The sequence below is a fragment of the Desmodus rotundus genome, chromosome 9, assembly GCF_022682495.2.
Source record: "Desmodus rotundus isolate HL8 chromosome 9, HLdesRot8A.1, whole genome shotgun sequence".
Taxonomy (NCBI): Eukaryota; Metazoa; Chordata; class Mammalia; order Chiroptera; family Phyllostomidae; genus Desmodus; species Desmodus rotundus.
In genome coordinates this window covers 107,006,312-107,031,135 of record NC_071395.1, presented here as the reverse complement: position 1 = coordinate 107,031,135, position 24,824 = coordinate 107,006,312, and the positions used below count along the sequence as shown (strand labels likewise).

Genomic DNA, 24,824 nt, shown 5'->3' with positions numbered 1-24,824 from the left:
AAGCAGCCAGGTGGGCAGGCTGCCCTGCTGGACGTTCATGGCTGGGTTATGCCCTGAGGCCCCTGCTGTCCACCCCAGGTGTGGAGTGAACAGTCCCAGCAACAGCTGCAGACTTTCAATGGTTAGTGTGCCTTTTAATTGCCTCTAGCTTGGTGCCCAAGTGTTTCCTGGAAATGGCTGGGAGTCTGTTGCTCCTCCACATAGCAGCCCAGGATCTGTGACGAACTCCGTCCTCACCAGTGAGGGACTTTGTGCCTTCCACTTGGGCTCTGTACCCCTCAGGCTTAAGGTCCTTCAGGGACACAGCCTGCCTCACGGTTTCTGGGAGTCCACCTGCATGGCTCCCTTCTCCCCTGTGCTCCTGGGCTCCGGTGTTTTGGGGGCCCTGAGATCCCTGGATCTTTAATACTGAGTTCGGCTCCTCGCTCTATCTCTCTTTAAATTCAGGAGCGGCCTACAAGGCTTCTCCTGTTTGTTAGTGGGAGGTAGAGAGAGAGCGAGCCTGAGTCCTGCGCCTTCTTTCCAGGTGACTTCCGACACATCTTTTCTCTCTCTGGCCTCGCTGTCCTCCTCTGTCAACTGGGGAAGTTAAGTTGCTGATTTGCAGACGCTCCTGCACTAACATTCTAAGAGTTTCTGAAGTCAGTTGCGCATTGCTTTTGCCTTGCAAGGAGAGGGGCCCAGGAAGATGTGGAATAGAACTGGGGAGGGAGGTGTCGCCGGCAGTGGGCACAGGAAGGCTAGATACCAGGGGACACTTTTTGGCTGCTTGGAACTGGGGCCCTGAGAGCAGCGTTCAACACTCGTGCTCCTCTGTGCTAAGTAACGCCTTTGAGGGCCAGGAGGGATTCCATCCCTGCGGGCCGCGCCGCAGAGGACCGACTGAATGGCCTGCCTTGGAGGTAGTGAGGCAGGAGAGAAAGCCTGGAAGAGCCACCTTAGGGAGGAGTCTGTTCCCAGAGATTCCTTCTGCAGCACGGGGGTCCAGCTGCTGGTCACTCCAGCTTTCTGCCTTGTGGGGCCCACAGGAAAGGCGCTGATTGGGACGGGGCCATAGCCTGACCTTGGGACAGTCTGAAATCAGAGAGCTAAAGCCTCACTCTGGCAGAGGTCTAAGCCTGACTTCCTTAGAATTCAGGTGGTCTGTGAACTTGGCCCCACGTGATTCTAAGTGTTTTATTTCATTCACTTTAGAAACATTCTGAGAAGTGGTCCACAGGCCTCCCTAGACTGCCAAAGGGGTCCAGGAAATGTCAGGAGCCATTAATAATGGCCCTGACTAGCACCTCTTGAGATTTCCCCAGGCCCTGTGCCAGGCTGCTGTGCGTGTGTTCTTTCTCCCGAGCTGGGACTGCTCTGGGAGGTAGGTGCTATTCTTACTCCCATTTCACAGGTGCCTGCACGGAGCACAGGGATGTGCTCGGTCCCTTGTCCTAGGCAGTGGCAGAGCCTGACTTGAACCCTGGTTTTCTCTTACTCCAGAGCTGTCGCTCCTATCCATTATGTGATGGGATGTGTGTTACACACGGGACGTAGGTGAGAGCCATCCCCAGCTCGCACGTGTGGAAGCGCTGTCTGAATCGAGGGGCTACCTGTTGAGGCTGAACTGGCCTCACTCATCGTGCAGGAGCACAGAAATAGACCCTGGGAACCTGTCCTTAGAGGGGAGGGGCGATCGGTGTCATGGGGAGGAGTGCCAAACGCTATTCACTGCCTCCTTCCAAAATCCCTCAAGACCGGCAAAGGGACAAGAGCCCTTTCCCATTCTCCAGAGGGACAGAATGAGGTCATTAGACATTTAAGGAAGCTGCTGACTCCCCAGCCTGCCCCTGAGGGTATTGGTGCTGGGAGAAGAGGCTGCGTGCCATGGTGGGCTGCCTGCCTGTTGCTCTCCAGAGGGGCCAGTTCCCTGGGCCTGGTGTGTGCCCAGTGCCTGGGGTGCCCGCGCTGGAGCCACACTGCACGGGCTAGTATTTACAGGTAGCCTGCCTCAGCTGGGAGTCAGGATGCCTGAGTTTGAGTCCCTGCTACTTAGCTGGGGGGACCTTCTGAACAGAAGCCTAAGAGGCTTGGTTTCCTTGTCTGTGTAATGAGGGGGTTGAAACAGGCGATCTCAAAAGCTCCTTTTACAAACCTCTCCCCAGTTTTATTAGGGTGGCTCCTCGGATCCGGGGCTTATCAAGAATGGCCTCGTTCTTGTTCTTCGCGGATGTTTCAGGTGTCCCGATGCCCGCCTCCCTCACATCTGCATACCCTCCTTACCCCTTTCTCCCTCGGCTTCCATGGCCGGTGGCTCCCGGGAGCAGGGCCTTTTAGAGCTGCCTGTTAAGCTGTTTAGGTCTGCTGGGCAGGCCCACACGCTGTGCTGCCCGTTCCCTCCAGGGCTTCTTCAAGGGGGACTAAAGGTACCGTTTCCTTGCTGCCAGTGTTTGGGTCACAGGGACCCTGGAGGTGGCGACTTCTCCAGGAGAGGGTTTGGAGCCAGAACGTGGCTTGTGACGTGTTCAGAGCAGGCGGAAGGCTTGGCCCTGAACCATTATTCCCACAGGTGCTGCTAAAACCCGCTTCTCGTGTCCTAGAGCTGCGTGTATGCTTGGGGATCCTGTCCCTCTGCCTGGACGCTTTGCAGTCTAAGGCTGTGTGGCAGTCCTCCCAGCGATCGCCCCAAAAGCATCTGCATTATCGCTCTGCCCCTCCCATCCCCCAAGGATCTGGGCCATCCCTGGTTGTGCCGCCCGAAGAATCTGCTGTGGGGCCCCTCACTGACTGAGGGGGTTTGTGCAGAGGTAGGAGGCCCTGCTGGATGAGAAGAAAGGTGTCGTCACTGCCCAGCTGTGCCTGTGAGCTGGACGGGGAGGCTCCTTCTGAGCCGGCGCCTGGTGTGCGTGGGGTCACTGATGACTGGAAGTACTCAGCCCTGCCCACCCAGCCACGTGGGCTGGGCTTCTCCATGGGGGTGGGGTTGGTCACACCTGCAGAAGACCAGAGGACAAGATAATGTTGCTGCTTGTCCCTAAGGTCACCACTCCCAGGAGAAAGGGTCAGAGTCCCCAGGAAGGAGCAGAGTCTGGAGCAGGGTAGGCGATGCTTCCATCTCCCCCCGAGGGAGATGTTGTGTTGGCTGTCTGGCGTACTTTCTGTTCCCTACAACTCTCCGTCAGTAGGAGGCATGGGGGTAAAGGGAGGACTCAGGGCCTTGCCCTTCCGCGTGACCACTCCCCTGGCCTTTCGGTGGTCTGCTTGCTAGCGGATTCCCAGCCTGTCCTCTTAAGGAACAGTGTCCTCCTGCCCACTCTCTTCCCTTTCCAGAGGTTCTCCCGCCTTTCTCGGTCCTCCAGGAGGTGATCGGTCAAGGACCTCCCCTCATGACACACCCATTTCCCCTTCCAGGTGTTGGTTCTGATGGCAGCACTGCCACGCCACTCGCTCTGCTCGTGCCACGCTGGCAGAGGGCGCAGATCTATGGGGGGTGCAAGGCCAGCCAGGCTCTAGGTTTTGTGCCCAGCAGGCTGCATTCAGGGTCTCGGTGCTTTTCCCCCACCCTTTCTCTGACTCAAGCTGCTCAGCTGCCGCCCCTTCTGTCTTGGATGGAGCCAGGTTACGACCTGGGAGACCCCTGGCTGCATCCTGTCCAGGCCCCATAGGGCCTGCAGATTAATATTCTCCATTCGCCTGAGCTTCCTGCTTATGCGGGAACAACACTGTGTGGTGGAGCCCACCGGCTGCCCCACCACCTGCACACCAGTAGGACTGCGGTCCTCACTGCTGCACAGAGCCTAGCGTCTCGGTGGTGGTGGCAGCTGTGAGGGAGCCCTGGTGGGAGATTCCCCTCTCTGAAACCAATGCCCTCTCTGCGGGGCTCCTGCAAAGGAAGCCAGCTCTGCTGGTGGCAGCTCCATCCAGAGCAGGATTACCTGCTGGGAACCCGGAGTGCTCAGGCCCCTGCCCTTCCCTGGGTGGGCAGGCCAGCATTGGCTCCCATAGCCCTGGCATTGCTGGGAGCAGCAGGTTAAGTCTGTCCACCTCTTGGCTGAGCGATGGCAGTGCCTCGGGACAAGCCAGGCTTTCCTAGGAACAGATAACTGTCCAGCCAGCTTGGGGCCTCGAGCGTTTCCAGGGCTGGGGAGCCCCAAGGCTGGCTGCTGGCTCTTGGCTGCCACCCTGCTTTGCACCCTGGATGGTGCTGACCACCTCCAGAAAGACCCTTTGCAATTTCCTGGTGCTGGGATAGAACATGAGTTAGGAGCAAAAGTGGGTGAGAGAGAGTGGGGGGAAGGCAAGGGGAGGGGGGAGAGAGAGAGAGTGTGTGTATGTGTGTGTGGCTCCACCCTCTTGGCCACATCTGGCCACTCCTGCAGATGTGGCTCTGGCCTCCTGGCCGCAGAGTCGTCAGTGTGGCTGGCGGGCAAACCACAGAGGAATGTGCCCAGCAGTGCTGTGTGGAGAGGGAGCTGGTGGCGACTGAGAGAGACATTCTGCTCAGTCTTCACCATCCCACCCCCAGCAGGTCCTAGAGGCCATATTCAGGCAGGAGGGTAGCATGGCCTTGGCCTTCAGCACACCTAACCCCTGCCTTGGTGACACTTTTTCAGTGTAGGCTCCCTGGAGAGATCTAGGCCCATAGATTGCACAGGGTGTGGGGGCCTCCCTTAGCTCAGCCCTTCGCCCCCTCCCTGCTCTCTGTGGACTCCTGATGAGGGTGGCGGGGTTGGGGGTGGGAGGGCCTGGGCTGAGGCCTGTTCACAGGGGCAGGAGACCCTCAGGATGTTGGGGTCCTTTCTTCTCTAGGCCTGGGCTGGAGTGGGCCCTTGCTACAGGAGTGTTCCTAGCTCCCTGTGGCCTCCCTGGGCTGGTTTGAGGAGAATGAGGGCTTTCTTTGGAAAAAGAAATGGAAAAGAAACAAAACGGGCTGGCCTTGCCTTTCTCACTTCCTCCTTCCCAGGCAGTGGGTAGCCTGCCTTCCCCTTCCTGCTGGCGTCAGAGGCTTTGTGTGGTGTGGGCTGGGTTTGGGACTCCTCGCTGGTGTGGTGTTTGCCCTGGCAACCACAGAGCCGAGATGGGAAGTGACGTTCAGTGACCAGAGGACAGAGGACAGGGATCAGGAGGTCGAGACCTATCCTTCCCATTGGAACCTTTTGCCACTCACTGGGGCCTGTCAGCCCGTTGTCCACATGGGAGCCTGGACCTAAGGTCTTGGGACCCAGCAGGCCCCTTGACCCCTTTCCCCTTCCCAGTGGGTTGTCCCTGAGACCGGAGTTCTGAGCGATCTGCCTCAGCTCCAGCCCCCCCTTGCTGTTACCCTTCTTCCTGTCTGATTCCCTTTCCTGTCTCCTCCTCCCACCTCCTCTCTGTGCGTGCCCTCCTATCCTCCCATTCTCTCATTCCCTCCTCCCCTTAGGCACAGCTGCTGTTTGGCTCACTCTATATATAGCGGCATTTGCAGGGTAATTACAATAAAACTGTTGAAAGGAGATAATCCAGCAAAGGAAGCGAGTCTGACTCCCAGCCCCCTCCTGTCCCTGGTTTGGTGCAGCCCTGCACCCCTTTTCCCTGAGGCCTCCTGCTCCCACCCCACCCCCCATTTCCATAGCCTCTCTATTTGGCTCTGCCTTAGTTGGTGTGGGGAAGAGAAAATGGGAGGGGGTAGGGATGTCTAAAGGGTCCCCAAAGGCCTCTCTGGGGTTTACTGAGAGCCATGGCTGCCAGCCCCATCAGTTCTAGAACCAACTTCTGTCCTTCATTTTCTCCTCTGGTGCAGGCTTCTTGGCAAGGAGTGTGTGGTGGTGAGAGGTGCGGGGGAGGCACAGCAGGGACAGTGGTTGAAAGCATGGGATTGGGATTCGCATCCTGGCCCATTGGTCACTCGCTGTTCGTCTTTGGTCATGTTACTTCAACCTCTCAAAACCTCAGTTTCCCCCATCAGTAAAGTAATTCGTACAAAATACCCGGTGGCATTAACTGGCAGTGACGATAGCGTGTACTGAGCTCTCACAATCTTTTAGGTACTGTGTGCTTCACACTTATGCATCGTTTCCTATTGAAGTTCATGGCTTTGACCTCACTTAATTAAGGCAGAGGGTTGTACACCCAGCAAGGGATTTGACTTCCCACCTCTCCACGCTCCTGTGGTCTGGTAGTTCTGCCTGGTAGCTCCCTGAGTGCCGCATGGCTGCCAAAGCCTAGTGGGGTCTGGGATCAGGCCTCCTGATCCCTTTAAAAAAAACGTTAGAAAAATGTATTGCCCTGGCTGGTGTAGCTCAGTGGATTGAGCACCGGCCTGCAAACCAAAGGGTTACCAGTTCAATTCCCGGTCAGGGCACATGCCTGAGTTGCGGGCCAGGTCCCCAGTTGGGGGCATGTGAGGTGCAACCACTCATTGATGTTTCTCTCCCTCTCTTTCTCCTTCCCTTCCCTCTAAAAAATAAATAAATAAAAGCATTAAAAAGTTATTTATTGACTTTAGAGAGAGAGAGGAAAGGGGTGAATGAGAGAGAAACCACTTTGTTGTTCCACTTATTTGTGCGTTTATTGGTTGTTCCCTGTATGCGCCCTGACCGGGGATCGTGCCCACAACCTTGGCGTATCGGGATGATGCCCTAACCAACTGAGCTAGCTGGCCAGGGCCTCCTGACCCATTTCTGTCTCCTCTCCTCACAGTGGAGGTGAAGCCGGTGTTGCCAGGAGCCATGCCCAGCTCAATGGCAGGCGGGGGTGGAGGCAGCCCCAGCCCAGTGGAGCTGCGGGGTGCTCTGGCAGGTCCTGTGGACCCTGCGCTGCGGGAGCAGCAACTGCAGCAGGAGCTCCTGGCACTCAAGCAGCAGCAGCAGCTGCAGAAGCAGCTCCTATTCGCTGAGTTTCAGAAACAGCATGACCACCTGACACGGCAGCATGAGGTCCAGCTGCAGAAGCACCTCAAGGTGAGCAAGGGGGGCGTGGGGGGGCCACCCAGACCTTTGACCCCCACCTGGACCTGCTCACCCTGTCTCCCCGTCCTTCCCCCGGCTTGCCTCTGCAGCAGCAGCAGATGTTGGCAGCCAAAAGGCAGCAGGAGCTGGAGCAGCAGCGGCAGCGGGAGCAGCAGCGGCAGGAAGAGCTGGAGAAGCAGCGGCTAGAGCAGCAGCTGCTCATTCTGCGGAACAAGGAGAAGAGCAAAGAGAGTAAGGCCTGGGGCCTCTTGGGGCCAGCTGGGACCCCAGCCCAACCCCTAGGTCGGGCTGTGGCCCCAAGCACCCAGGCCAACTGTACCCTGTTTCGCAGGTGCCATCGCCAGCACTGAGGTGAAGCTGAGGCTCCAGGAGTTCCTCCTGTCAAAGTCAAAGGAGCCCACGCCAGGCGGCCTCAACCATTCCCTCCCGCAGCATCCCAAATGCTGGTAATGGTCCTTGGCGGGCGTGGGTCACAGAGGTGCCCTGCTCAGGGGCTGCCTGCCCGTAGGCTGGAAAGGGGCTCCTGGCCTGAAACCATATATGGGCCCTGCAGTCTCCTAGGAAATCCTACTCCTCGTTTCTCACCTCCCTTCTCTCCTCCAGATCCATTTTTTAAATCCCTTCATTTGGTGGATATTTCATAAATGTAGACTGCTGGGTGACAGGTCTAGCTGGCTAGGTGATAACTTAGACCTGTCTCTATCCCCGCCCCCCCAACCCCCCAGGGGAGCCCACCATGCTTCTTTGGACCAGAGTTCCCCTCCCCAGAGTGGCCCCCCTGGGACGCCTCCCTCCTACAAACTGCCTTTGCTTGGGCCCTATGACAGCCGTGATGACTTCCCCCTCCGCAAAACAGGTGAGTGCGTGCCCAGCCTGGCCTCCCAGAACACGGCTCCTGGGAGGTGGAGGTGGGTGTGTGGAGCGGCCAGGCTGCGGTGTGCCCACCTGTGCGGACCTGTCTGAGCCCCGGCTGCTTTCCCCCTAGCCTCTGAACCCAACTTGAAAGTGCGTTCGAGGCTAAAGCAGAAGGTGGCTGAGCGGAGAAGCAGTCCCCTCCTGCGCCGCAAGGATGGGACTGTCATCAGCACCTTTAAAAAGAGAGCTGTTGAGATCACAGGTGCCGGGCCTGGGGGTAAGGACTCCTTTCCTGTCCCTGTTCTGAGGGCCTGGGGGAAGTGGCTGCTCTAGGCAGGCCCGGCTGATGGCTGCCTGTCCCATAGTGTCGTCACTGTGCAACAGCGCGCCCGGCTCTGGCCCCAGCTCCCCCAACAGCTCCCACAGCACCATCGCCGAGAACGGCTTTACTGGCTCAGTCCCCAACATCCCCACCGAGGTACAGGGCTGCCAGGGCAGGGGGGAGGGCCAGGGCTGTTCCTTTTCCCTTGGAAGAAGGACAGTGGCTCCTTCCTGTCTGTCTTGCTGAGAGTGCCCAGCAGGGCGGTCTCTTCCCACACAGACAGCCTGGAGGGGCCCGTTGCCCTGGAGTGGGATATGCCCCACAGTGCCCCTGAAGGGCTGTGACTCTTAGCCCACCTCCCCCAGGTGGGGCTCGGTGGGGGGAGCAGGGCGCCTTTCCGAGCCCTCAGTCTCCGCCCCAGGTGGCCCCTTTTGCCTGTGCTCATGCCTGTCTCTCCTGACTGCTCCCCAGATGCTCCCCCAGCACCGGGCCCTCCCTCTGGAGAGCTCCCCCAACCAGTTCAGCCTCTACACGTCTCCCTCTCTGCCCAACATCTCCCTAGGGCTGCAGGCCACGGTCACTGTCACCAACTCGCACCTCACTGTAAGTATGGGCACATACCCTGTCTTCTCTCTGATGTTGAGTCCTTTGGTCCTTGATGTCCCCAGCTGGAGCTTTTGTCCTCCTGAGGCCCTGAGAGAGATCAGGTGGCTCACCCCAGGGCTGGGAGGGGGCCAGAGGGTAATTGAGGGATGCCGGTCCAAGATTGGGAGGACTGGGGGCAATGTAAGGCCCCTCCCTCATCTGTCTCCCCTCTCCATCCCAGGCCTCCCCCAAACTGTCGACACAGCAGGAGGCCGAGAGGCAGGCCCTCCAGTCCCTGCGGCAGGGCGGCGCACTGACTGGCAAGTTCATGAGCACATCCTCTATTCCTGGCTGCCTGCTGGGCGTGGCGCTGGAGGGCGACGCGAGCCCCCACGGGCACGCCTCTCTGCTGCAGCACGTGCTGCTGCTGGAGCAGGCCCGGCAGCAGAGCACCCTCATCGCTGGTGAGTGGGCAGGAGCCGAGCAAGGGAGCGGGTGCGTCCCCCTGCTGGGGCTCAAGGCAGGCCCATCGGGGAGAAGCAGCCAGGGATAACTTCCAGCCTTGTCATAGCTTCCGGCAATGGCATCATTGATTGCTTCCGCAGTCTGCAGATTTAGTGAGTGCCTGCAGCGTGCCAGGCGCTGTTCTGCACGACATCTGCTGCCAGGACGGGGCTCACGTTCCACAGCAGCGCTGTCCAAGCCACACGCATAGTTCAAAATTTTCTAGTAGCCACATGAAAGTGTGTAAGAAGGTACAGGTGAAATTAAATTTAATAACATTTAACTCCCTATATCTAGAATGTTATAATTTCAACATATAATCAATATATAAAGAACAATCAGTGAGATGTTTAACTTGGTGTTTCACACTGTCTTAAAATTTGTGTGTATTTCCTGCTGAGGACATCTCAGTTTAGACAGGCCGCATTGCCTGAGCTCAGTAGTCACGTGTGGCTGGCGGTTGTGGGGATGGACAGCACAGCTGTGGACAGCCAGTCCTTAAGTAGCCAGTGGCATCAGGAGAGGTTCTGCTTGAAAGACACGGGATCCTGGCCCCCAGGTTCCCCAGCCTGGTGGGGTCCATGTCCATGATCAAGGAGGTCTTGTTGTAATTGGAGAGAACTAGTCACTCTTCACTCACATGGAGGGCCTGAGACTGTATGTGCAAATATACGTGAATCGAAGGGAGAGAATGGAGAATCCAGGAGGGCTTGCTGAAGGCGGTGGCTCTGAGTCGTGAGACTGTTCACTTATGGGGTGGAGGAAGAATGGAGCTGAAGTTTGGGGACAGGGTGATCCAGGCCCCTCCACAGTTTTTCATGGGTAGGTAGGTGGTGGTGTTTTAGGAGGGGGGGAGTCTTGGGATGGGATGGGGGGGCTTGATAATGATGGTTGCTCCTCCCCTTCCTGCACCCCACAGTACCGCTCCATGGGCAGTCCCCACTGGTGACGGGTGAACGAGTGGCTACCAGCATGCGGACGGTGGGCAAACTCCCGAGGCATCGGCCCCTGAGCCGCACTCAGTCCTCACCACTACCCCAGAGCCCCCAGGCCCTGCAGCAGCTGGTCATGCAGCAGCAGCACCAGCAGTTCCTGGAGAAGCAGAAGCAGCAACAGCTGCAGCTGGGCAAGGTAAGCTGGGAAAAGCAAATGTGCAGGGCTGTGCTGGGGTCAGGACCAGGTTGGCAGGAGGGGAGAGGGGGCTGACACCCCAGGCCCTTCCCCGGTGCCTGCCGCATCTGCTCAGAGGAGCCACCTTACCTTTTTCTAATTTGCATAGCTCTGTATGGGCTGGGTGGCTGCAGGGAGAGGAGAGGGAAGGATTGACCTTCCTGGGCCACAGGCTGCATGGCCGCGCCCCCTCCCAGCTGACGCGCTCCCTCTGCTCTGCTCTCAGATCCTCACGAAGACTGGGGAGCTGCCACGACAGCCCACCACCCACCCCGAGGAGACAGAAGAGGAGCTGACAGAGCAGCAGGAGGCCTTGCTGGGGGAGGGAGCCCTCACCATACCCCGAGAAGGCTCCACGGAGAGTGAGAGCACGCAGGAAGACCTGGAGGAGGAGGAAGGGGAGGAGGAAGAGGAGGAGGAGGAGGAGGACTGCATCCAGGTCAAGAATGAGGAGGGCGAGAGTGGTGCTGAGGAGGGACCTGACTTGGAGGAGTCCAGTGCTGGTTATAAAAAGGTGCCCCCTCCCCCAGCCCTCGACCCCCACCCCTCTGTCCTCTCCCCTCCTTCCCACCTTTGCCTTTCCCTCTGCCCGGTCTGCACTGCCCAGGTGTGCAGGGGCAGCTTTCTGAAGAGAGCAAAAGGGGAGTAGAAAAGAGACCAGGGGCTGTGAAAGGGAGGGCGCTGCTTCTGTTGGTCCCAGAGCTGTCTGTCAGCCCCTCCCTGCGTCTGTGACTGCCCCCGCCTGTTTGCTCACGCCCGTGGCTGTGCCTGCGTTTCTGCTTGCCTAGGGTGGGTTGTGCGTTGGTCCCGGTGCGTACGTGTGTGCGTGTGTACACCCTCCCCCCACACGGTTACTACAGTCTGCCCTGTGCCTAGCACACACTTCATTCATTGCGGACACAGCTGAGCCCTCCAGGCCTGACTCATCCCACCCCCTCCCACACCCCCGTCCCTCTTACCTCAATGCTACTCTGGCATGACTCAGTACTGTCCCCCCATCCCTCCCCATCTCCTCAGGGGTGGAGACATCAAAGGCTGGAGTGGCTTCTGTTCCTGGAAGGGGGAGGGGGGAAGAGGAGACCTAGAGGGCTGGATTGGCCTCCCTCCCGAGGCCCCAGGGCACCTGTCCTCACTCCATCTCAGGCTAAGCCTCACCCAGGCTCCCTCACACTCTCCTCCTTCCCAGGTGTTCTCAGATGCCCAGCAGCTGCAGCCACTGCAAGTATACCAGGCACCCCTCAGCCTGTCCACTGTGTCCCACCAGGCCCTGGGCCGAACCCAGTCCTCACCTGCTGCTCCTGGGGGCATGAAAAGCCCCCCAGACCAACTCACTAAGCACCTCTTCACCACAGGTAGGCCCCACCGCTGCCGCTGTCCCTCCACCTTGTGCCAGGGGCCTGTGCATGGTGTTAGCCCGGCGGGAATCATGAAGAGACAGAGTCCCTGCCCTTAAGGGCTCGCCAGGGCCCCTCAGAGTGCCCAGAAGGGAGGGAGAACAGGCCTTCGTCCTCTCCCTGTGCGCCACAGCCGCCTGCCATGGTGAGGGCGGCATCCTTTTCAGGGCCCTCCTCCAGCACTGCTGAGGGACCACCATCACCACACGCACCTCCAGTGCGTGGGGAAGCTCACTGTCTCAGTTGGGTCCTGCCCTTCGAGCTTCCCCTTGTCTCTCTGGGAGGTCAAGAGTGAGGTCTCTGTCCACTCCAGAAAGCTCTTCCATGTACAGCTGACCTGTGCTGGGCTCTGAGGGGGCCGCAGATGCCTGAGGACGGTTTCATCTCCCTGGGGGGTTGGGAGGGGTAGGGGGCCCAGCACACCATGGCTGTGACAGGAGTGAGGAAAGGAGGATGTGCTGTGAGGGTACAGTATTGGGAGCACGGTGGGCAGAGATCAAAACTGGTAGGGGTGTCCCCGGAAGTCTGGTTGAGTCTTGAGGAGCCAGGGAGGTTTGGACAGGCAGTAACGGAGGAAGAAATTTTGGGAGAGAAGAGGGGCAGGTGTGTGGGAGGGTGGCTGAGGGGGCCGTGAGGAGGTGCTTGGGCCAGGTGGGATGGAAAGAAGAGCTCAGTGAGCTCTACTGGGGGTTGCGATGGCCATGCTGTGGCGTGGCCCAGAGCAGAGCTGGCTGACGGGTGTGTCTCTGGCTCAGGCGTGGTTTACGACACGTTCATGTTGAAGCACCAGTGCATGTGTGGGAACACACACGTGCATCCCGAGCATGCCGGCCGGATCCAGAGCATCTGGTCCCGGCTGCAGGAGACTGGCCTGCTTAGCAAGTGCGAGGTAAGGGAGCCCCTCCTTCCTCCAGCCCCCGACTCAGACCCCGTGAAGGCCTTTGTGTCTCCCTGTTGGTGAAGCCTTTCCTTGTGTCTCTGGTCAATCCCTGACCTCAGGGCCCATCCCCCCAGCCACCTCTGACATCCATCCTTTGCAGCCTGTTTCCACCATGGCCCCCAGTGGAATGGGGGAAGAGTCCTGCACTGGGGTCCCTGGGTGGCCAGGGCATGCTTTCTCAAAAACCTTAGGATCTCCTGAGGCCAGAACTGGTTCCATGTGCCACGGCTGTGGTGCAGAGAGAGGCTCTAGGTATCAGGGAGAGCTGGCCCTTCAGTGTCACTCTTCTGATCTCCCCTGCCAGCGGATCCGGGGTCGCAAAGCCACACTGGACGAGATTCAGACGGTGCACTCCGAATACCACACCCTGCTCTATGGGACCAGCCCCCTCAACCGACAGAAGCTGGACAGCAAGAAGTTGCTTGGTGAGTCGGCAGGCTGATGGGCAGGGTGCGGACCAGTCCTTGTCCGCTGCCTGGGTGGGATAGGAGGCTGTCAAGACAGCTGCCCGGCCAGGGTAGGCAGATGGGTCCTGATGAGCGCAGGTCATCCCATGGCAGAGTTGGCACAGTGCCCACATCACACACTTCCAGGGGGCGCCATTCACGTAGACGATGACATGATCAGAGCACACTGCTGCATTGGAGGGGCGCATTGGAGGATGGGAGGTGACAAGTCAGGCTTGGTGATGGGGTGTGTTTTGCTCTTCTCCCCAACCTATCCTGACCCTTTCTCCCTGCCGTCTCCCCAGAACAGGGGACAGACACCTCCCAACTGCTGTGGGCTGCAGAAGCCTGTCCTGCGCTTGGGTCTAGTCTTCTTATTCTGTGACTGAGCTTACTGCCCTCTGCAGATGCAACCTACAGCCCCGGCAGTGGAGGCAACTTCCAGAACAGCTCTCTTTCTCTTCCCCGCAGGCCCCATCAGCCAGAAGATGTACGCCATGCTGCCCTGTGGGGGCATCGGGGTGAGCAGGGCGACTGCCAGTGGGGGTGGGTGGACGGCTCTCCCAGTTCTGGCTCCTCCTTTCCTGCCCAACACAGGTGCTGGCTGTCCAGGTGCCTACCCCCATTCTTGCCCTCCCCCTGTAGGTGGACAGCGACACTGTATGGAATGAGATGCACTCCTCCAGTGCTGTGCGCATGGCAGTGGGCTGCCTGGTGGAGCTCGCTTTCAAGGTGGCGGCTGGAGAGCTCAAGGTGAGTGTGTGCAAGGGGCCTCGGCACCGCTTGGGCTGGTCCTGCACCCTGAGGAGGGGAGGGTGGGCAGCCTTAGCTTTCCCTTCAGTAAGGCACAGGCCTTTGCCACTTCAACTCAGGTGCCAGAGTCGGGAGGAGGTGAACAGTTCTGGGGCAGCTGGGGGATGAGGGGTAAAGAGGGACTGACAAAGTTTCATAATGCTTGGGGCTCTCGTGGGTATCTCAAGGCCACGGATGCGTCGGCCTGTCTGCCCATGTGGCCCATGGCTGGCATTTCTGTAGGTGTGTGTGTGATATGTGCTTCTGACCTGTGTTTTCTTTCCTGCCTGGCTTCCGCCTCTGTCCTTTTGCATCCACCCTTCTGTGACCACCTTGCCTGCCTGTCTCCTGTCTCTGTACCTCTGTCTGTACCTCTTCAGAATGGGTTTGCCATCATCCGGCCCCCAGGACACCACGCTGAGGAATCCACAGCCATGTGAGTGCCACCCAGCCCCGCACCAGACCCACCGTCCTCACCCCTCCTCACCCCTCCTCCCTCTCAGCCAGGTGATCTTGCTCACAGAGCAAACTGCTGCCAAGGCTGAACTCCCTGCCCTTTTTCTTCCCTCCCCGCAGGGGATTCTGCTTCTTCAACTCTGTAGCCATCACAACCAAACTCTTGCAGCAGAAGCTGAACGTGGGCAAGGTTCTCATCGTGGACTGGGTAAGCGGTGGGCTGCTGGGGCCAGCCACGGTCAACCTTCAGGAAGCCCCCACCCAGCCTTGCACCCTCTTCCTCAGGTGCCCTCACGGAGGCCAGGCCTGATCGCTTTACCTTACACCCTTCTCCTGGAGCATTAGCCCAGCCCTCCGTTTCCATGTGGCTCCCTCCTCACTAGGAGGCCCAAAAGCAGTTTTAGCCCCCAGTCCACCTTGGCCCCCACCCTGTGGCCCCAAGCCGCTGAGGGGACTTCCTGCCTTGATCAGCAGAGGCAGATACCACCATTGCTAGAGTCCCTTCCCGCTGGGGGCTGACTGCGGACAGGACCTGCGGTGCTGCTCATGGCCACCTTGCGCAGGAAGAGTCAGGATGCCCATTTCTGTCAATGGGGACACTGAGGTGTCAGGTGACTTTCCAAACTGAGGTTGCTTAGCTCGGGGTGTCCGCGCTGGGCTTCAGATCAGGCCTTTTGGCCCTGACACGTCCGCTCTTGCTCCTGTGCTGCACTTCTCAGACCTGCCTCTCCTGGCAGGGGGGCTCTAGCCACCCCTCCGCCCCTCCCTGTGAGCCCGGGCAGCCCCAGGAGCAGTCCTCCTCCTCCTCCTCAAGGATGAGATCTCTTCGAAGCCCAACTTTGGCTTAAAAACTCGGATTAATGTTGGATTTTCCTTCAGAACGTATCTGTTTTCAGTTCCTCACCAGCCGGAACGCTGCCCTCCGTCCTGTTGCGTAGAACGGGCTCTGGGGGCGGGTTGCCACCTTCGTGCCATGGCTTTGTCTTCCTTGCACAGACCCTGGTTAGAGAAGCTTGGGGCGCAGCTGTTGTGAGCAGAACACAGATGCCCCGTAGCTAGTGGTGCGCTGCACCCCCGGAGCTCACCGTGGGGTTGGGGTGGGGGACAAGTGGAGTTTTGACCTTTGGTCCGGGGCCTGCACCATTTTCCCGACGCCGTGGTTCTACCCCGCTAGGACATTCACCACGGCAATGGCACCCAGCAGGCGTTCTACAACGACCCCTCCGTGCTCTACATCTCCCTGCATCGCTACGACAATGGGAACTTCTTTCCAGGCTCTGGAGCTCCTGAAGAGGTACAGCTGCTAGGCTTCAATATGGGGCCCCGCGGGGAGGTAGCAGAATGAGACCTGGCAGGAGGTTCTGGAGGCCCTTCATGGTGCTGGGACCTGGGGAGTCTAGGCTCCTAGTGGGAGGACCGTGCGGGCCAGCTGCCCCTCCACACACAGCAGAGGTCAGTCCAATGAGGGCTGGAGGCAGGGCTGAGGGCGGGGCAACGTCTGGGATCCCCAGGCAGTGAGAATAACCCCTCCCCCACCACACTGCCAGGTTGGCGGAGGGCCGGGCGTGGGGTACAATGTGAACGTGGCATGGACGGGAGGTGTGGACCCCCCCATCGGAGACGTGGAATACCTAACAGCCTTCAGGTGGGGACTGAGAGGGACTGGGGTGGGGGGGAGCCCCTGGGCCCTGCCTCGGGAAGGGTAGAGCCACTCAGTTTGGTGTAGGTGGATGGGGTTGACTCGGGGGGACACAGTGGGGCTCGGCCTGGCTCAGCCTCCTGCCAGGGTCAGCTTGGGCCCTCCCTTTGCAGGACAGTGGTGATGCCCATTGCCCACGAGTTCTCACCTGACATGGTCCTAGTCTCCGCCGGGTTTGATGCTGTTGAGGGACACCTGTCTCCGCTGGGTGGCTACTCTGTCACCGCCAGATGTGAGCCTGCTGAGGGATTAAGGGAGGCTGTGGAACAGTAAGGATGGGGTTGAGTGGGGGTGTGGAGCAGTTATAGACTGATGCTGCACAGTTGGAAGGACAGCTGGGGCAGGCCCAAGACTTGGAATCACCCTGGCAGTGCCCCCCACCTCCCTCTGCCAACCTTGGCCTTGAGGGGCTAGCGAGGAAAGGGTGTCGGGGGTAGCAGAGGCTGTATCTTCTCCCGGAGTCTTACGGATGGAGCTTGTCGATCCTCCTGTTTTAGTGCTGGTCCTTATAAAACATGTAATTGCATTTTTTTAGCCAGTCTGTTATGTTTTGTCTTTAATGGAGCATTTAGTTCATTGACCTTAAATTTATTATGAATATACATGTATCCATATTTGAGTGTAAATCTATCATCTTATTTTGTGCTGTCTGTCCCACCTCTTGTTTCTATTTCTTTCTTTTCTTACCTTCTCTAATTGATTTTTTAACCATTTAACCTCCCCTCACTCATCCCTAAAGGTTTTGGCCACCTCACCAGGCAGCTGATGACATTGGCAGGGGGCCGGGTGGTGCTGGCCCTGGAGGGAGGCCATGACTTGACCGCCATCTGTGATGCCTCTGAGGCCTGTGTCTCAGCTCTGCTCAGCGTGGAGGTGAGGGGTGCAGGGAGAGGCAGGAGGATGTGGGCCAGTAGGCCAGGGGCTGAGGGGCTGTGGGGGAGGGCTCCCTCCTTGGTCAAGCAGCACTGAGGGTCCCTGGGAAGGTCGTCATGAGGTGTCTGAGGCTGAATGAGGTGGGCAAAGCGGCAGGCGCCACTCGTTCCCCACCCTAAGCCTTCTCTTCTTTCCCTCGCCAGCTGCAGCCCTTGGACGAGACAGTCTTACAGCAGAAGCCCAACATCAACGCAGTGGCCACGCTAGAGAAAGTCATCGAGATCCAGAGTGTGTGGGGGCAGGTGGAGGGGCTCAGACCTTGCCGAGGGGGTGGGCCTTAAAGGTGCACCAGGGCTGGGCATGTACACATAGGGGCTTCTGTCCGCTCTGATCCCCTGCTCCTTTCGCACCCACAGGCAAACACTGGAGTTGCGTGCAGAGGTTTGCCGCTGGCCTGGGTCGTTCCCTGCGGGAGGCCCAGGCAGGTGAGGTGGAGGAGGCCGAGACTGTGAGCGCCATGGCCTTGCTGTCGGTAGGGGCTGAACAGGCCCAGGCTGCTGCAGCCAGGGAGCACAGCCCCAGGTGAGGTTCCTCCCGCCTCTCTGCCCTCTCCCAAGCTGGGGAACCCACTCAACGCCCCTCCCTGTGCTTGTCCCCACAGGCCAGCAGAGGAGCCTATGGAGCAGGAGCCTGCCCTGTGATACCCTGGCCCCCATCCCTCTGGGCTTCATCATTGTGATTTTGTTTATTTTTTCTATTAAAAACAAAAAGTCACACATTCAACGACGTGTGCCGTGTGGGTCTCTCAGCCTCACCCCTTCTGCTCCTCTAAGCTGTCTCAGGCCCCCTCCCTTGCGGCCCACACCTCAGCTCTAGAAGTTTGCTCCCTCTGTATAGTGTGGGGGTCCCCTTGGCAGCCTCTCCCCTACGTTGTATCTCATACTCAGTTTCCCGAATTCTGTCCTTTTACCCCTTGGAGCCTGGGCCAGCTCAAGGTGGGCATGGGGGCCCAGTAGTACCTTCTGGTTCTGGAGTTGGCCTGAGTGAGGAGGGAACAGGAAGTTCGGTGCCTTGGATTCAGCTGACTTGGGGGGAATTGCCTTAATTTCACCCTCCTCCCCTCTAGCCTTGGGAGGTTCTGGAGGGTCCCTCTACAGTCTAGGATGTAGAGTGGAGGGGAGGTGGGCTCCTGCCTGATGACTCCCCATCTTTTTTTCCCCTCTGTTGTCTTCCCCATCTCTGCACAGACTTCTTTCTCCCCCTCCCTCCTGGCCTCAGCACCAAAGGGAAGGCCTGTGCCCTAGGATGTGGGCAGGCCTGTCTGCTTTATATTCCTCAGGGCCTATTTCTCCTTCCAGGGGCTGGAGAGGGTGGGGAGGGTGGGGCTGGACTTCTGGATTCTCAGAGGCCTGGGGGAGCCACAGATCAAGGCCTGCTTTCTACCTTACCCTGTTGGCCTCCCTGCCCCTCTGCTGGCACACACTGGGGGTGTGGGAGCAGGGAAGTGGTCCCTGCAAGGGGGTGCTTCAGGCTGGTGAGAATGCCCCTGCTGTTCAGGACCAGATTTCCCCAGTCACCCAGCACACTGCAAGAAGGGTCAGTGGCCCACCCCCATCCCTCCTGGGACCTTTTGCTTTGAAGCCTAGGGATGGGGGGCTGTGGGAGGGGCAGGGCCAGAACCCAGAAACCCAGGAGTCTGCCTTTAGCTGGAGCTTCCATTCCTGGGCTTCCTTAGCTGGCCACCAGCCTGAGGGAGCTAAGACCAGGAGGGGGTTCCACCCTTGCTCTTTCCCAGGAACCTAGCCTAGCCCTATTTCTGAGGCTGGGGGCCCACAGACTTCTAGGGAATGCTGTTCAGCCTGTGGGAAACCAAAGATGGGACGTGGTTCCTAGGGGGCCGAGTCTTCCTTCCTCCTCCTTCCAACACCACATACACTTTATCACCCCATCCCCAGGGCCCCACCAATCTGTTTACATATTTATTACCCTAATGGGGGCCTGAGCAGGGCTGAGGGAGCCAGGGGAGGGGCAAGAGTCCCGCCATCATCAGTTCATTGTGCGCCTGTGTCTTGCGTGTTGTTAGTGTGTACTAGACCCTCCTGCGGGCTGGGGCTGGGGCTGGGCTTGGCTCAGCATGTCAGGCCTCCTGTGCTGGGCTCCAGCTCTAGACCCCTTACCCTCCATCTTCCCGTGGCTGGTCTGGTTCCCATGTAAACCCACTCCTTGCTTTGTCTCCCTGGATACAGTGTTCAGTTAAGCATTTTGTAACCCATTCCATTGTGTGTCCTTGCATAAATAAATTTGTTTCTGGCAGTGCCTTCTGGGGCCAGTGTCTCTGTTCTCTGGGCTCCCAAATGGAGTAGAGATTCTTATTTACCCTCTTGACCCCCCCCAAAACAAACAAACAAACAAAAAGACAAAACTAAAAACTACTCTCCAGCCCCTGAACTACCCAACTAAGGAAACAGGAGTCTAGGGTGGGAGGGGGTGAATATCTGTCCAGTAGGTTAAAGACAAGCTTTCACTGAATGTAGTAGCCACAGCACCATATGGGACCAGTCACGTGGCCTATGTGTCATGGTACTCAGGGACGAAGGTCTCGACTGAGTTTATAGCCCTCCCCTCTCCTTTGACACTGCCTCTGCGGAAACAGGGCTGCAGGGGGTGGAGAACAGGCAGCCCGGCCACGATTCTACCTGCACACACTCGGGCAAGTTCACTGGAGACACAACAGGCAAGAAAGTCCGCAAGTGTTCAAGGGCTTTATTGGGGCCACTCAGCCCCTCACAGTGTTGTAGGAACCCACTGGGCTTGCTGCTGTCTGCTTTTTGGGGACTTTGAAGGGAAGGGAGGAGGATCAACCTTTCTGGGGGAGAGAAGGCCCTTCTTTGGGGCTAAGACAGGTGGTGGAAAAAGTGGGAAACTGAAGATAAGCAGGGCCTTTTGGGGGGATGGAAGGGGTTGGGGCTGCCTCCTGGAGCAGTGGCTCTGTAGGAGGCATCTGAAGTCAGGAAGAGCGGATGGGTGGTGCTTCCTGGGCACTGAACGTGAGCACCACCCAGGGCACGAGGGCCAGGACCAGGCATGGCCAGAAGGTATATTTGAGGAAATTGAAGATGTAGAAAAGGCTGATCTGAGGGGGGTGGCCCAGCCAATCCAGGGGGCCCAGCAGCCCCATGGCCAGCACAAGGCAGGCTATCTTCTGGCCCTTTCCCATGTATGCTCGCCGTACCTGGGCATAGCAGGGAGAGTGCAGGGCGATGCCCAGGCCCAGGGCGGCCCCTGAATCACGGCTCAGGGAGGCAAAGGGTCGGCTGTCCATGTGCACCCACTCTGGTCGCTCACACCACTTGGAAGCCAGGCGGATGGACCTGTGGGCAAGAAGAGTCTTTGCCAGGAGAGACGTGCCCCTAGGCCCTAGAGAGCCGATGGCTCTCACCTCCTTTGGGGTCTACCCCCGTATTCTGCTGAGACCCCAGGACAGTCTGTGTTTGTGAACACATAGTGTGTCCTTTTTTTTAGCTACAATGAACCAGAGACCCCCCCCCCCCCCCCAGGCTAAGTAAAGTGAGGCAGGGCAGGCCCAGCCTACCCAAGCTTCAAAGCAGGACTCACCATGAAAGATCCAGGCCCAGTGTAAAGAGGGTCCAGTAGATGAGGCTGGCACCCAGCAAGAGGGCCAGTGAGGTTAGCCCATAGAAGCTTAGCTCCCGTTCCATGGGCACCCAGGGGGCCATCAGCCAGCCCAGGACAGCACCTGGGGGAGTGGGATGACAGCAGCTTCAAGGAGTTTGGGGACATGACCCCCTCAGAGCGACAATGCAGCTTGGCAGAACACAGACATAAGGGGAGCCTTGGGGTTGGGTGTACTATGGGAAGACCCTAGACTGGTCCTCCCACTGCCGACAGCGCCCTCTGGGCCTGTCCTGTCGTCCCAGTCGCTCACCAGTTATCAGGCCGGCCAACACTTGGTGAGGGAAATGTGCTAAGAGGAAGATCCGGGACAGCCCGACAGCCAGTAAGAAGGTGCAGTAAGCCAGGCTTGGCATCATCCTCACCCAACGGCTACAAAGAACAGAGGCAAATGGTCCAGGGGATGTCCAGACACAGCTCGGCTTCCCACAGCACAAGTGCCCAGGGTCCCCAGAATTCCAACTCCCAAGCTGTTCTGTTGCTGGGTCTTTCAGGTCCAGGGTACCACTGCCCCTGCCCTCCCCAGACCAGGGGACCACTTGGGCCCAGGTGTACCTGTGGGCACGAGTAGCCACCTGGGAAGAGATGGCTGTCATTATAGGCCAGAGGGCCGCTCCTGTGATCATGCAGTGTCCAGAAGGGCTGCCTGTGGGGGACAGAGAAGCTTGTGGTGAGAGGATGGGGGCAGGACCCAGATGCCCCAGGTGGCAGCTCAACATAGCCACCTGCCCCTGGCTAGAAGACAGCCTTCCCTCAGCACTGGTCCGTAGCTCCCTCTGCCTTGAAGCTTTCTTTGCCTCTTCCTGAGGCCACTGCTCTCAGGCTTCTACCTTGACCTGTGTCTCTTGGCTGTACTCTAAACCAGGTGGGCAGCTGGCACACTGGTAGAGTATGGGCGCTCTCCTCCCAGAATTCAACTCGTTCTTCCTGGGGTTTCTTTGTCCTCCGTTTTAGTAACTGTGAGGCTGGGCCTCTGGTTGGGCAACCCTGGCTGAAAAGTACTCTGAAACACTCACCCAAATCCTAACCATACCGGGAAAGGGAGGTTTGAGGCTTCTCACCTGGACCAGTTTCACAAGAAGAGGGGAACTGGTGAACCTGGGCTGGGGCCTGGCTGTAGTACCCAGACTCATGGACCCACCAAAAAGGCCTGTCCCCAAAAAGAAACCTAAAAGAGAACAGAAGCAAGACGATATGCGCACACAGGTCCAGGGATACAGGAGAGGGGCAGAAGAGCACCTGGGAGTACTCTGGAGGGCCTGCAAGGCGGAGTCAGAAAGGCAGTCCCACTCTGTGGCGTTACTTTGCCATAGATTTTTACCCTGGAATAGGAGAAAGCACACTTGTCTTTTAGAAAGTGATAGAGAGGTAAGAGATCATGGTTGGCGTTGGGGTGTGTGTGAGTGTGTGCATGCACGCTCTGAGATGCTCAAAAGTCCTCCTCTTACTCCTCCCACTGTAGGACCAGCTCTGCTCTTCTAATCCAAAGAGAGCCCAGGACCTCTCACTAGGCTCCTCCCAGAGCCTCCTGCTTCTCCTCTCTCCATTTCCCAAATTCCAGCCTGAATTATCTACACCTGAATTACTACTTAGGTAAGCTGCTTACGTCTGAAAACGGGAGTGGGGAATGGACCGAGGAGGCTGAGAAAGACTGAGGAGGACAAAAAGTTCAAATTTCCTGGCCTAGGAGGTGCGTGGCTGGACCCTGGGAAATCACAACGAAGAGGCTGCTCTGGCCAGAGAGAGAAGAGGTGGGAGAGCAGAAGAGAGGCTGGCAGAAAATCAAGTGCTGGGGAGGAAGTACAGAAGGAACTGCTTCTCTCTACCAAAAACTGAGCCTGTTCTCACCCCAACCAGGTGCTCAATACAGACGTAGCAAATAAATGGGGGTTTTGGCAAATGGGGGGCATTAAGAGTGTGTACCTAAGGGGGTGATCTGACTCTTAGAGGAACAGGGCTAGAGAAGGAGGCTTATACAGACTCAGAGGGAGAACAAAAAGGAAAGGACAATTAGAAGACAATTATTAGACAACTCTTTTCCCGTTTACAGTAGGGGTGAAAGTCTTGCAGAGGAGAGTAGAAGGGAAGGTAACTCTGATTCCATTTTTCAGCAAGTCATTCCAGCCCATGTGTCTCCTTTGAGCCTCCCTTCCCTCCGCCAGGCTGGGGATCTGGCAACAGGGGTTGAGGTGCACCCAAGGTGGCACAGAGATAAGTCCCAAGGGCCCCACCCGCTTGCCTGGTATTGCTATTCTAAGTCTGTGTGAAGACCCTACTATTAGCGAATGAAGGGGAACAGAAGAGGAAGTATTCTCCCCGGAAGGCAATGCTTGAGCCCAAGGCTTTGCAGACTTTACACACGGATCACCCGGGGTTCTTGTTAAAATGCAGATTCTGATACTGTAGTTCTGGCCCTGGGCCTGAGGTTCTACATTTCTTCAAGTTTTTACGTGCTTCCTATACTGCTGGTCATGTTCTGGGGACCACACTGTAACATGCAAGCCTTCTCTGACTTTAGCAGATAGCATGAAGCCTGGCACAAAGCATGCTTCTTAAAAAGTGTCAAATGAATGAATAGATGAATGAAAGTAAGTTGAGAAGCAGGACTACAGGCTATTTGAGTCACCATATGTACTTGTGAAAATTTAGATTCCCAGTCCCTCCCCTGGAGTTTCTAAATCACTGTTTTAGGTGGGATGTGGTATTTGCATTTTAAACATGCCCCTTAGGTGATTTCTGATAAGGGCCTTTTGGGAAACACAGGTCTAAGGAGTAGATAGGGAGTCTGAGGTCTGAATCCAAGATGGGAAGTCCTAAGGCCATGGGGTTCACTGGTGGGGGGTGGGGGACATCCAGGCCTTTGAGGCACCTGCTGGAAGATCAGGGTTCACACAGGACTCAGGGCCCTTGAGGGTGGGGGAGCAGGATGCAGGAGGGCTTCGCTATCTCACCACTTGAAGACGAGGTTGAGCCACTCGGAGATGAGGCTGATCCAGAGCACCGCGATGCCCACGCGGCGAGAGGCATAGTAGGCCGCAGGGAAGTAGAACAGAAAGAGGCTCTTGGGATCGCCCAGAAAGGTGACCCAGAGCCACACTTTCTCCAGCCAGGGCAGCTGATTCTGTAGCGCCTCGGCCATCGCGATGCCCACGCCCAGCGTGGACTCCATGGCGACCCAGGGGTTTTTCTCTAGGGTAGAAGCCGAGGAGTCCGGGCGACAAGGATGTGACTACTCACTGCCCTCCAAAGCCCACCCTGGCGAAACCCAGGCCCCACCTTTCCCGCCAGCAGCCAGCTCAAGCCCCGCCCCACCCCGCCCCGCCCCCAGCAGTCCCAGGTTCCCGCGAGCCTAGTTCTTACCGGTACCGTTTCCTCCAGTTCTCTTCTTCGGCCTTCCTCTCTACTGGGCAGCGCAGGGGACAAATCTTTACGAAGGCGTTTCCGCAAATCTCCACGTGGCCGCTGTTGCTGGCACGTGGGCTTCGGGCGTAGAAGTGGCTACTGCTGCTGTTCTGGGTGAAGGGGTGGACTAACCTCAGGGTCTGCAGCACGCTCAGCGTCCCTGCTTTGCTGCTGCGAAGATGGATGTGTAATTTCCAGGGCCGGGATTCCTTCCAGATCGGACCTTCCCCCTTCAGTACTGCTACCCTCCAAATATATCCTGACATCTCTTGGAGAGGGGGCTACGGACACGTCCTCCACGGAGAAGCCAGTACACACCACTAGACAGACCGTGCCTTCCTTCCCAAACCCTAAACTCTCCTGCCCGAACTCATCCACTATTGATTTGGAGGCTCACAGACAAGCCTTTTGATTGTGAGGAGTCTTTCCTAAAGCCTTGCAAATTCTCACTCGCAGGACGGCCTAAGTCACACCACCAGCTCTAGGCTTGCCTAGCCCTCTCTTCCTTGCATCCCTTTGTCTTCCAAAACCCCGCGGAGCAGATAAACCAGGAGATAATAGGTGTGTTGGAAGAAAAGGGGCACACGCCCCTACCAAATTTGGAATAATCTTATGGAGGAACACACCCAGAAAATAGAAACCTCCGCTATTCTGGGCGAGGCCCTGCATAGAGGCAGAGCAGGGTGAGGCAGGAGACTGCTGAAGTGACTGTTCAGTTCCTTACCTCGAGCAACTTTGTTCTTGGAGAGTTTTCTGATGGATGGATG

At 57.8% G+C, this 24,824-nt stretch overlaps 2 protein-coding genes across 7 annotated transcripts in view; one reads left to right on the top strand and one right to left on the bottom strand.

Moving 5' to 3' along the window:
• HDAC5 (histone deacetylase 5) overlaps nucleotides 1-17,745 on the top strand; it is a 34,379-nt gene extending 16,634 nt beyond the window's left edge. For all 6 annotated transcript variants that reach the window (XM_053910885.1, XM_053910884.1, XM_053910882.1 and 3 more), the window contains 24 exons: nucleotides 6,658-6,917; nucleotides 7,016-7,157; nucleotides 7,258-7,372; nucleotides 7,652-7,782; nucleotides 7,912-8,058; nucleotides 8,147-8,259; nucleotides 8,575-8,706; nucleotides 8,930-9,152; nucleotides 10,112-10,323; nucleotides 10,589-10,876; nucleotides 11,549-11,714; nucleotides 12,512-12,645; nucleotides 13,001-13,121; nucleotides 13,614-13,663; nucleotides 13,788-13,895; nucleotides 14,315-14,370; nucleotides 14,511-14,598; nucleotides 15,565-15,684; nucleotides 15,938-16,035; nucleotides 16,203-16,321; nucleotides 16,829-16,962; nucleotides 17,166-17,250; nucleotides 17,379-17,544; nucleotides 17,624-17,745. In XM_053910885.1, coding sequence (XP_053766860.1) covers nucleotides 6,658-6,917; nucleotides 7,016-7,157; nucleotides 7,258-7,372; nucleotides 7,652-7,782; nucleotides 7,912-8,058; nucleotides 8,147-8,259; nucleotides 8,575-8,706; nucleotides 8,930-9,152; nucleotides 10,112-10,323; nucleotides 10,589-10,876; nucleotides 11,549-11,714; nucleotides 12,512-12,645; nucleotides 13,001-13,121; nucleotides 13,614-13,663; nucleotides 13,788-13,895; nucleotides 14,315-14,370; nucleotides 14,511-14,598; nucleotides 15,565-15,684; nucleotides 15,938-16,035; nucleotides 16,203-16,321; nucleotides 16,829-16,962; nucleotides 17,166-17,250; nucleotides 17,379-17,544; nucleotides 17,624-17,663 — 3,248 coding nt within the window. In that variant the 3' untranslated portion in view covers nucleotides 17,664-17,745. The remainder of the gene's footprint in view (nucleotides 1-6,657; nucleotides 6,918-7,015; nucleotides 7,158-7,257; nucleotides 7,373-7,651; nucleotides 7,783-7,911; nucleotides 8,059-8,146; nucleotides 8,260-8,574; nucleotides 8,707-8,929; nucleotides 9,153-10,111; nucleotides 10,324-10,588; nucleotides 10,877-11,548; nucleotides 11,715-12,511; nucleotides 12,646-13,000; nucleotides 13,122-13,613; nucleotides 13,664-13,787; nucleotides 13,896-14,314; nucleotides 14,371-14,510; nucleotides 14,599-15,564; nucleotides 15,685-15,937; nucleotides 16,036-16,202; nucleotides 16,322-16,828; nucleotides 16,963-17,165; nucleotides 17,251-17,378; nucleotides 17,545-17,623) is intronic.
• A 1,965-nt stretch (nucleotides 17,746-19,710) lies between these two features.
• G6PC3 (glucose-6-phosphatase catalytic subunit 3) lies at nucleotides 19,711-23,966 on the bottom strand. The gene is made up of 6 exons (XM_024553874.3): nucleotides 23,607-23,966; nucleotides 21,717-21,823; nucleotides 21,211-21,301; nucleotides 20,909-21,027; nucleotides 20,578-20,719; nucleotides 19,711-20,333 (listed from the first exon to the last, which is right to left on the bottom strand). Exons 1-6 carry the CDS (start codon nucleotides 23,822-23,824, stop codon nucleotides 19,970-19,972), a joined length of 1,041 nt encoding a protein of 346 aa, XP_024409642.2. The 5' UTR covers nucleotides 23,825-23,966; the 3' UTR covers nucleotides 19,711-19,969.
• Between the last annotated feature and the right edge of the window lie 858 nt (nucleotides 23,967-24,824).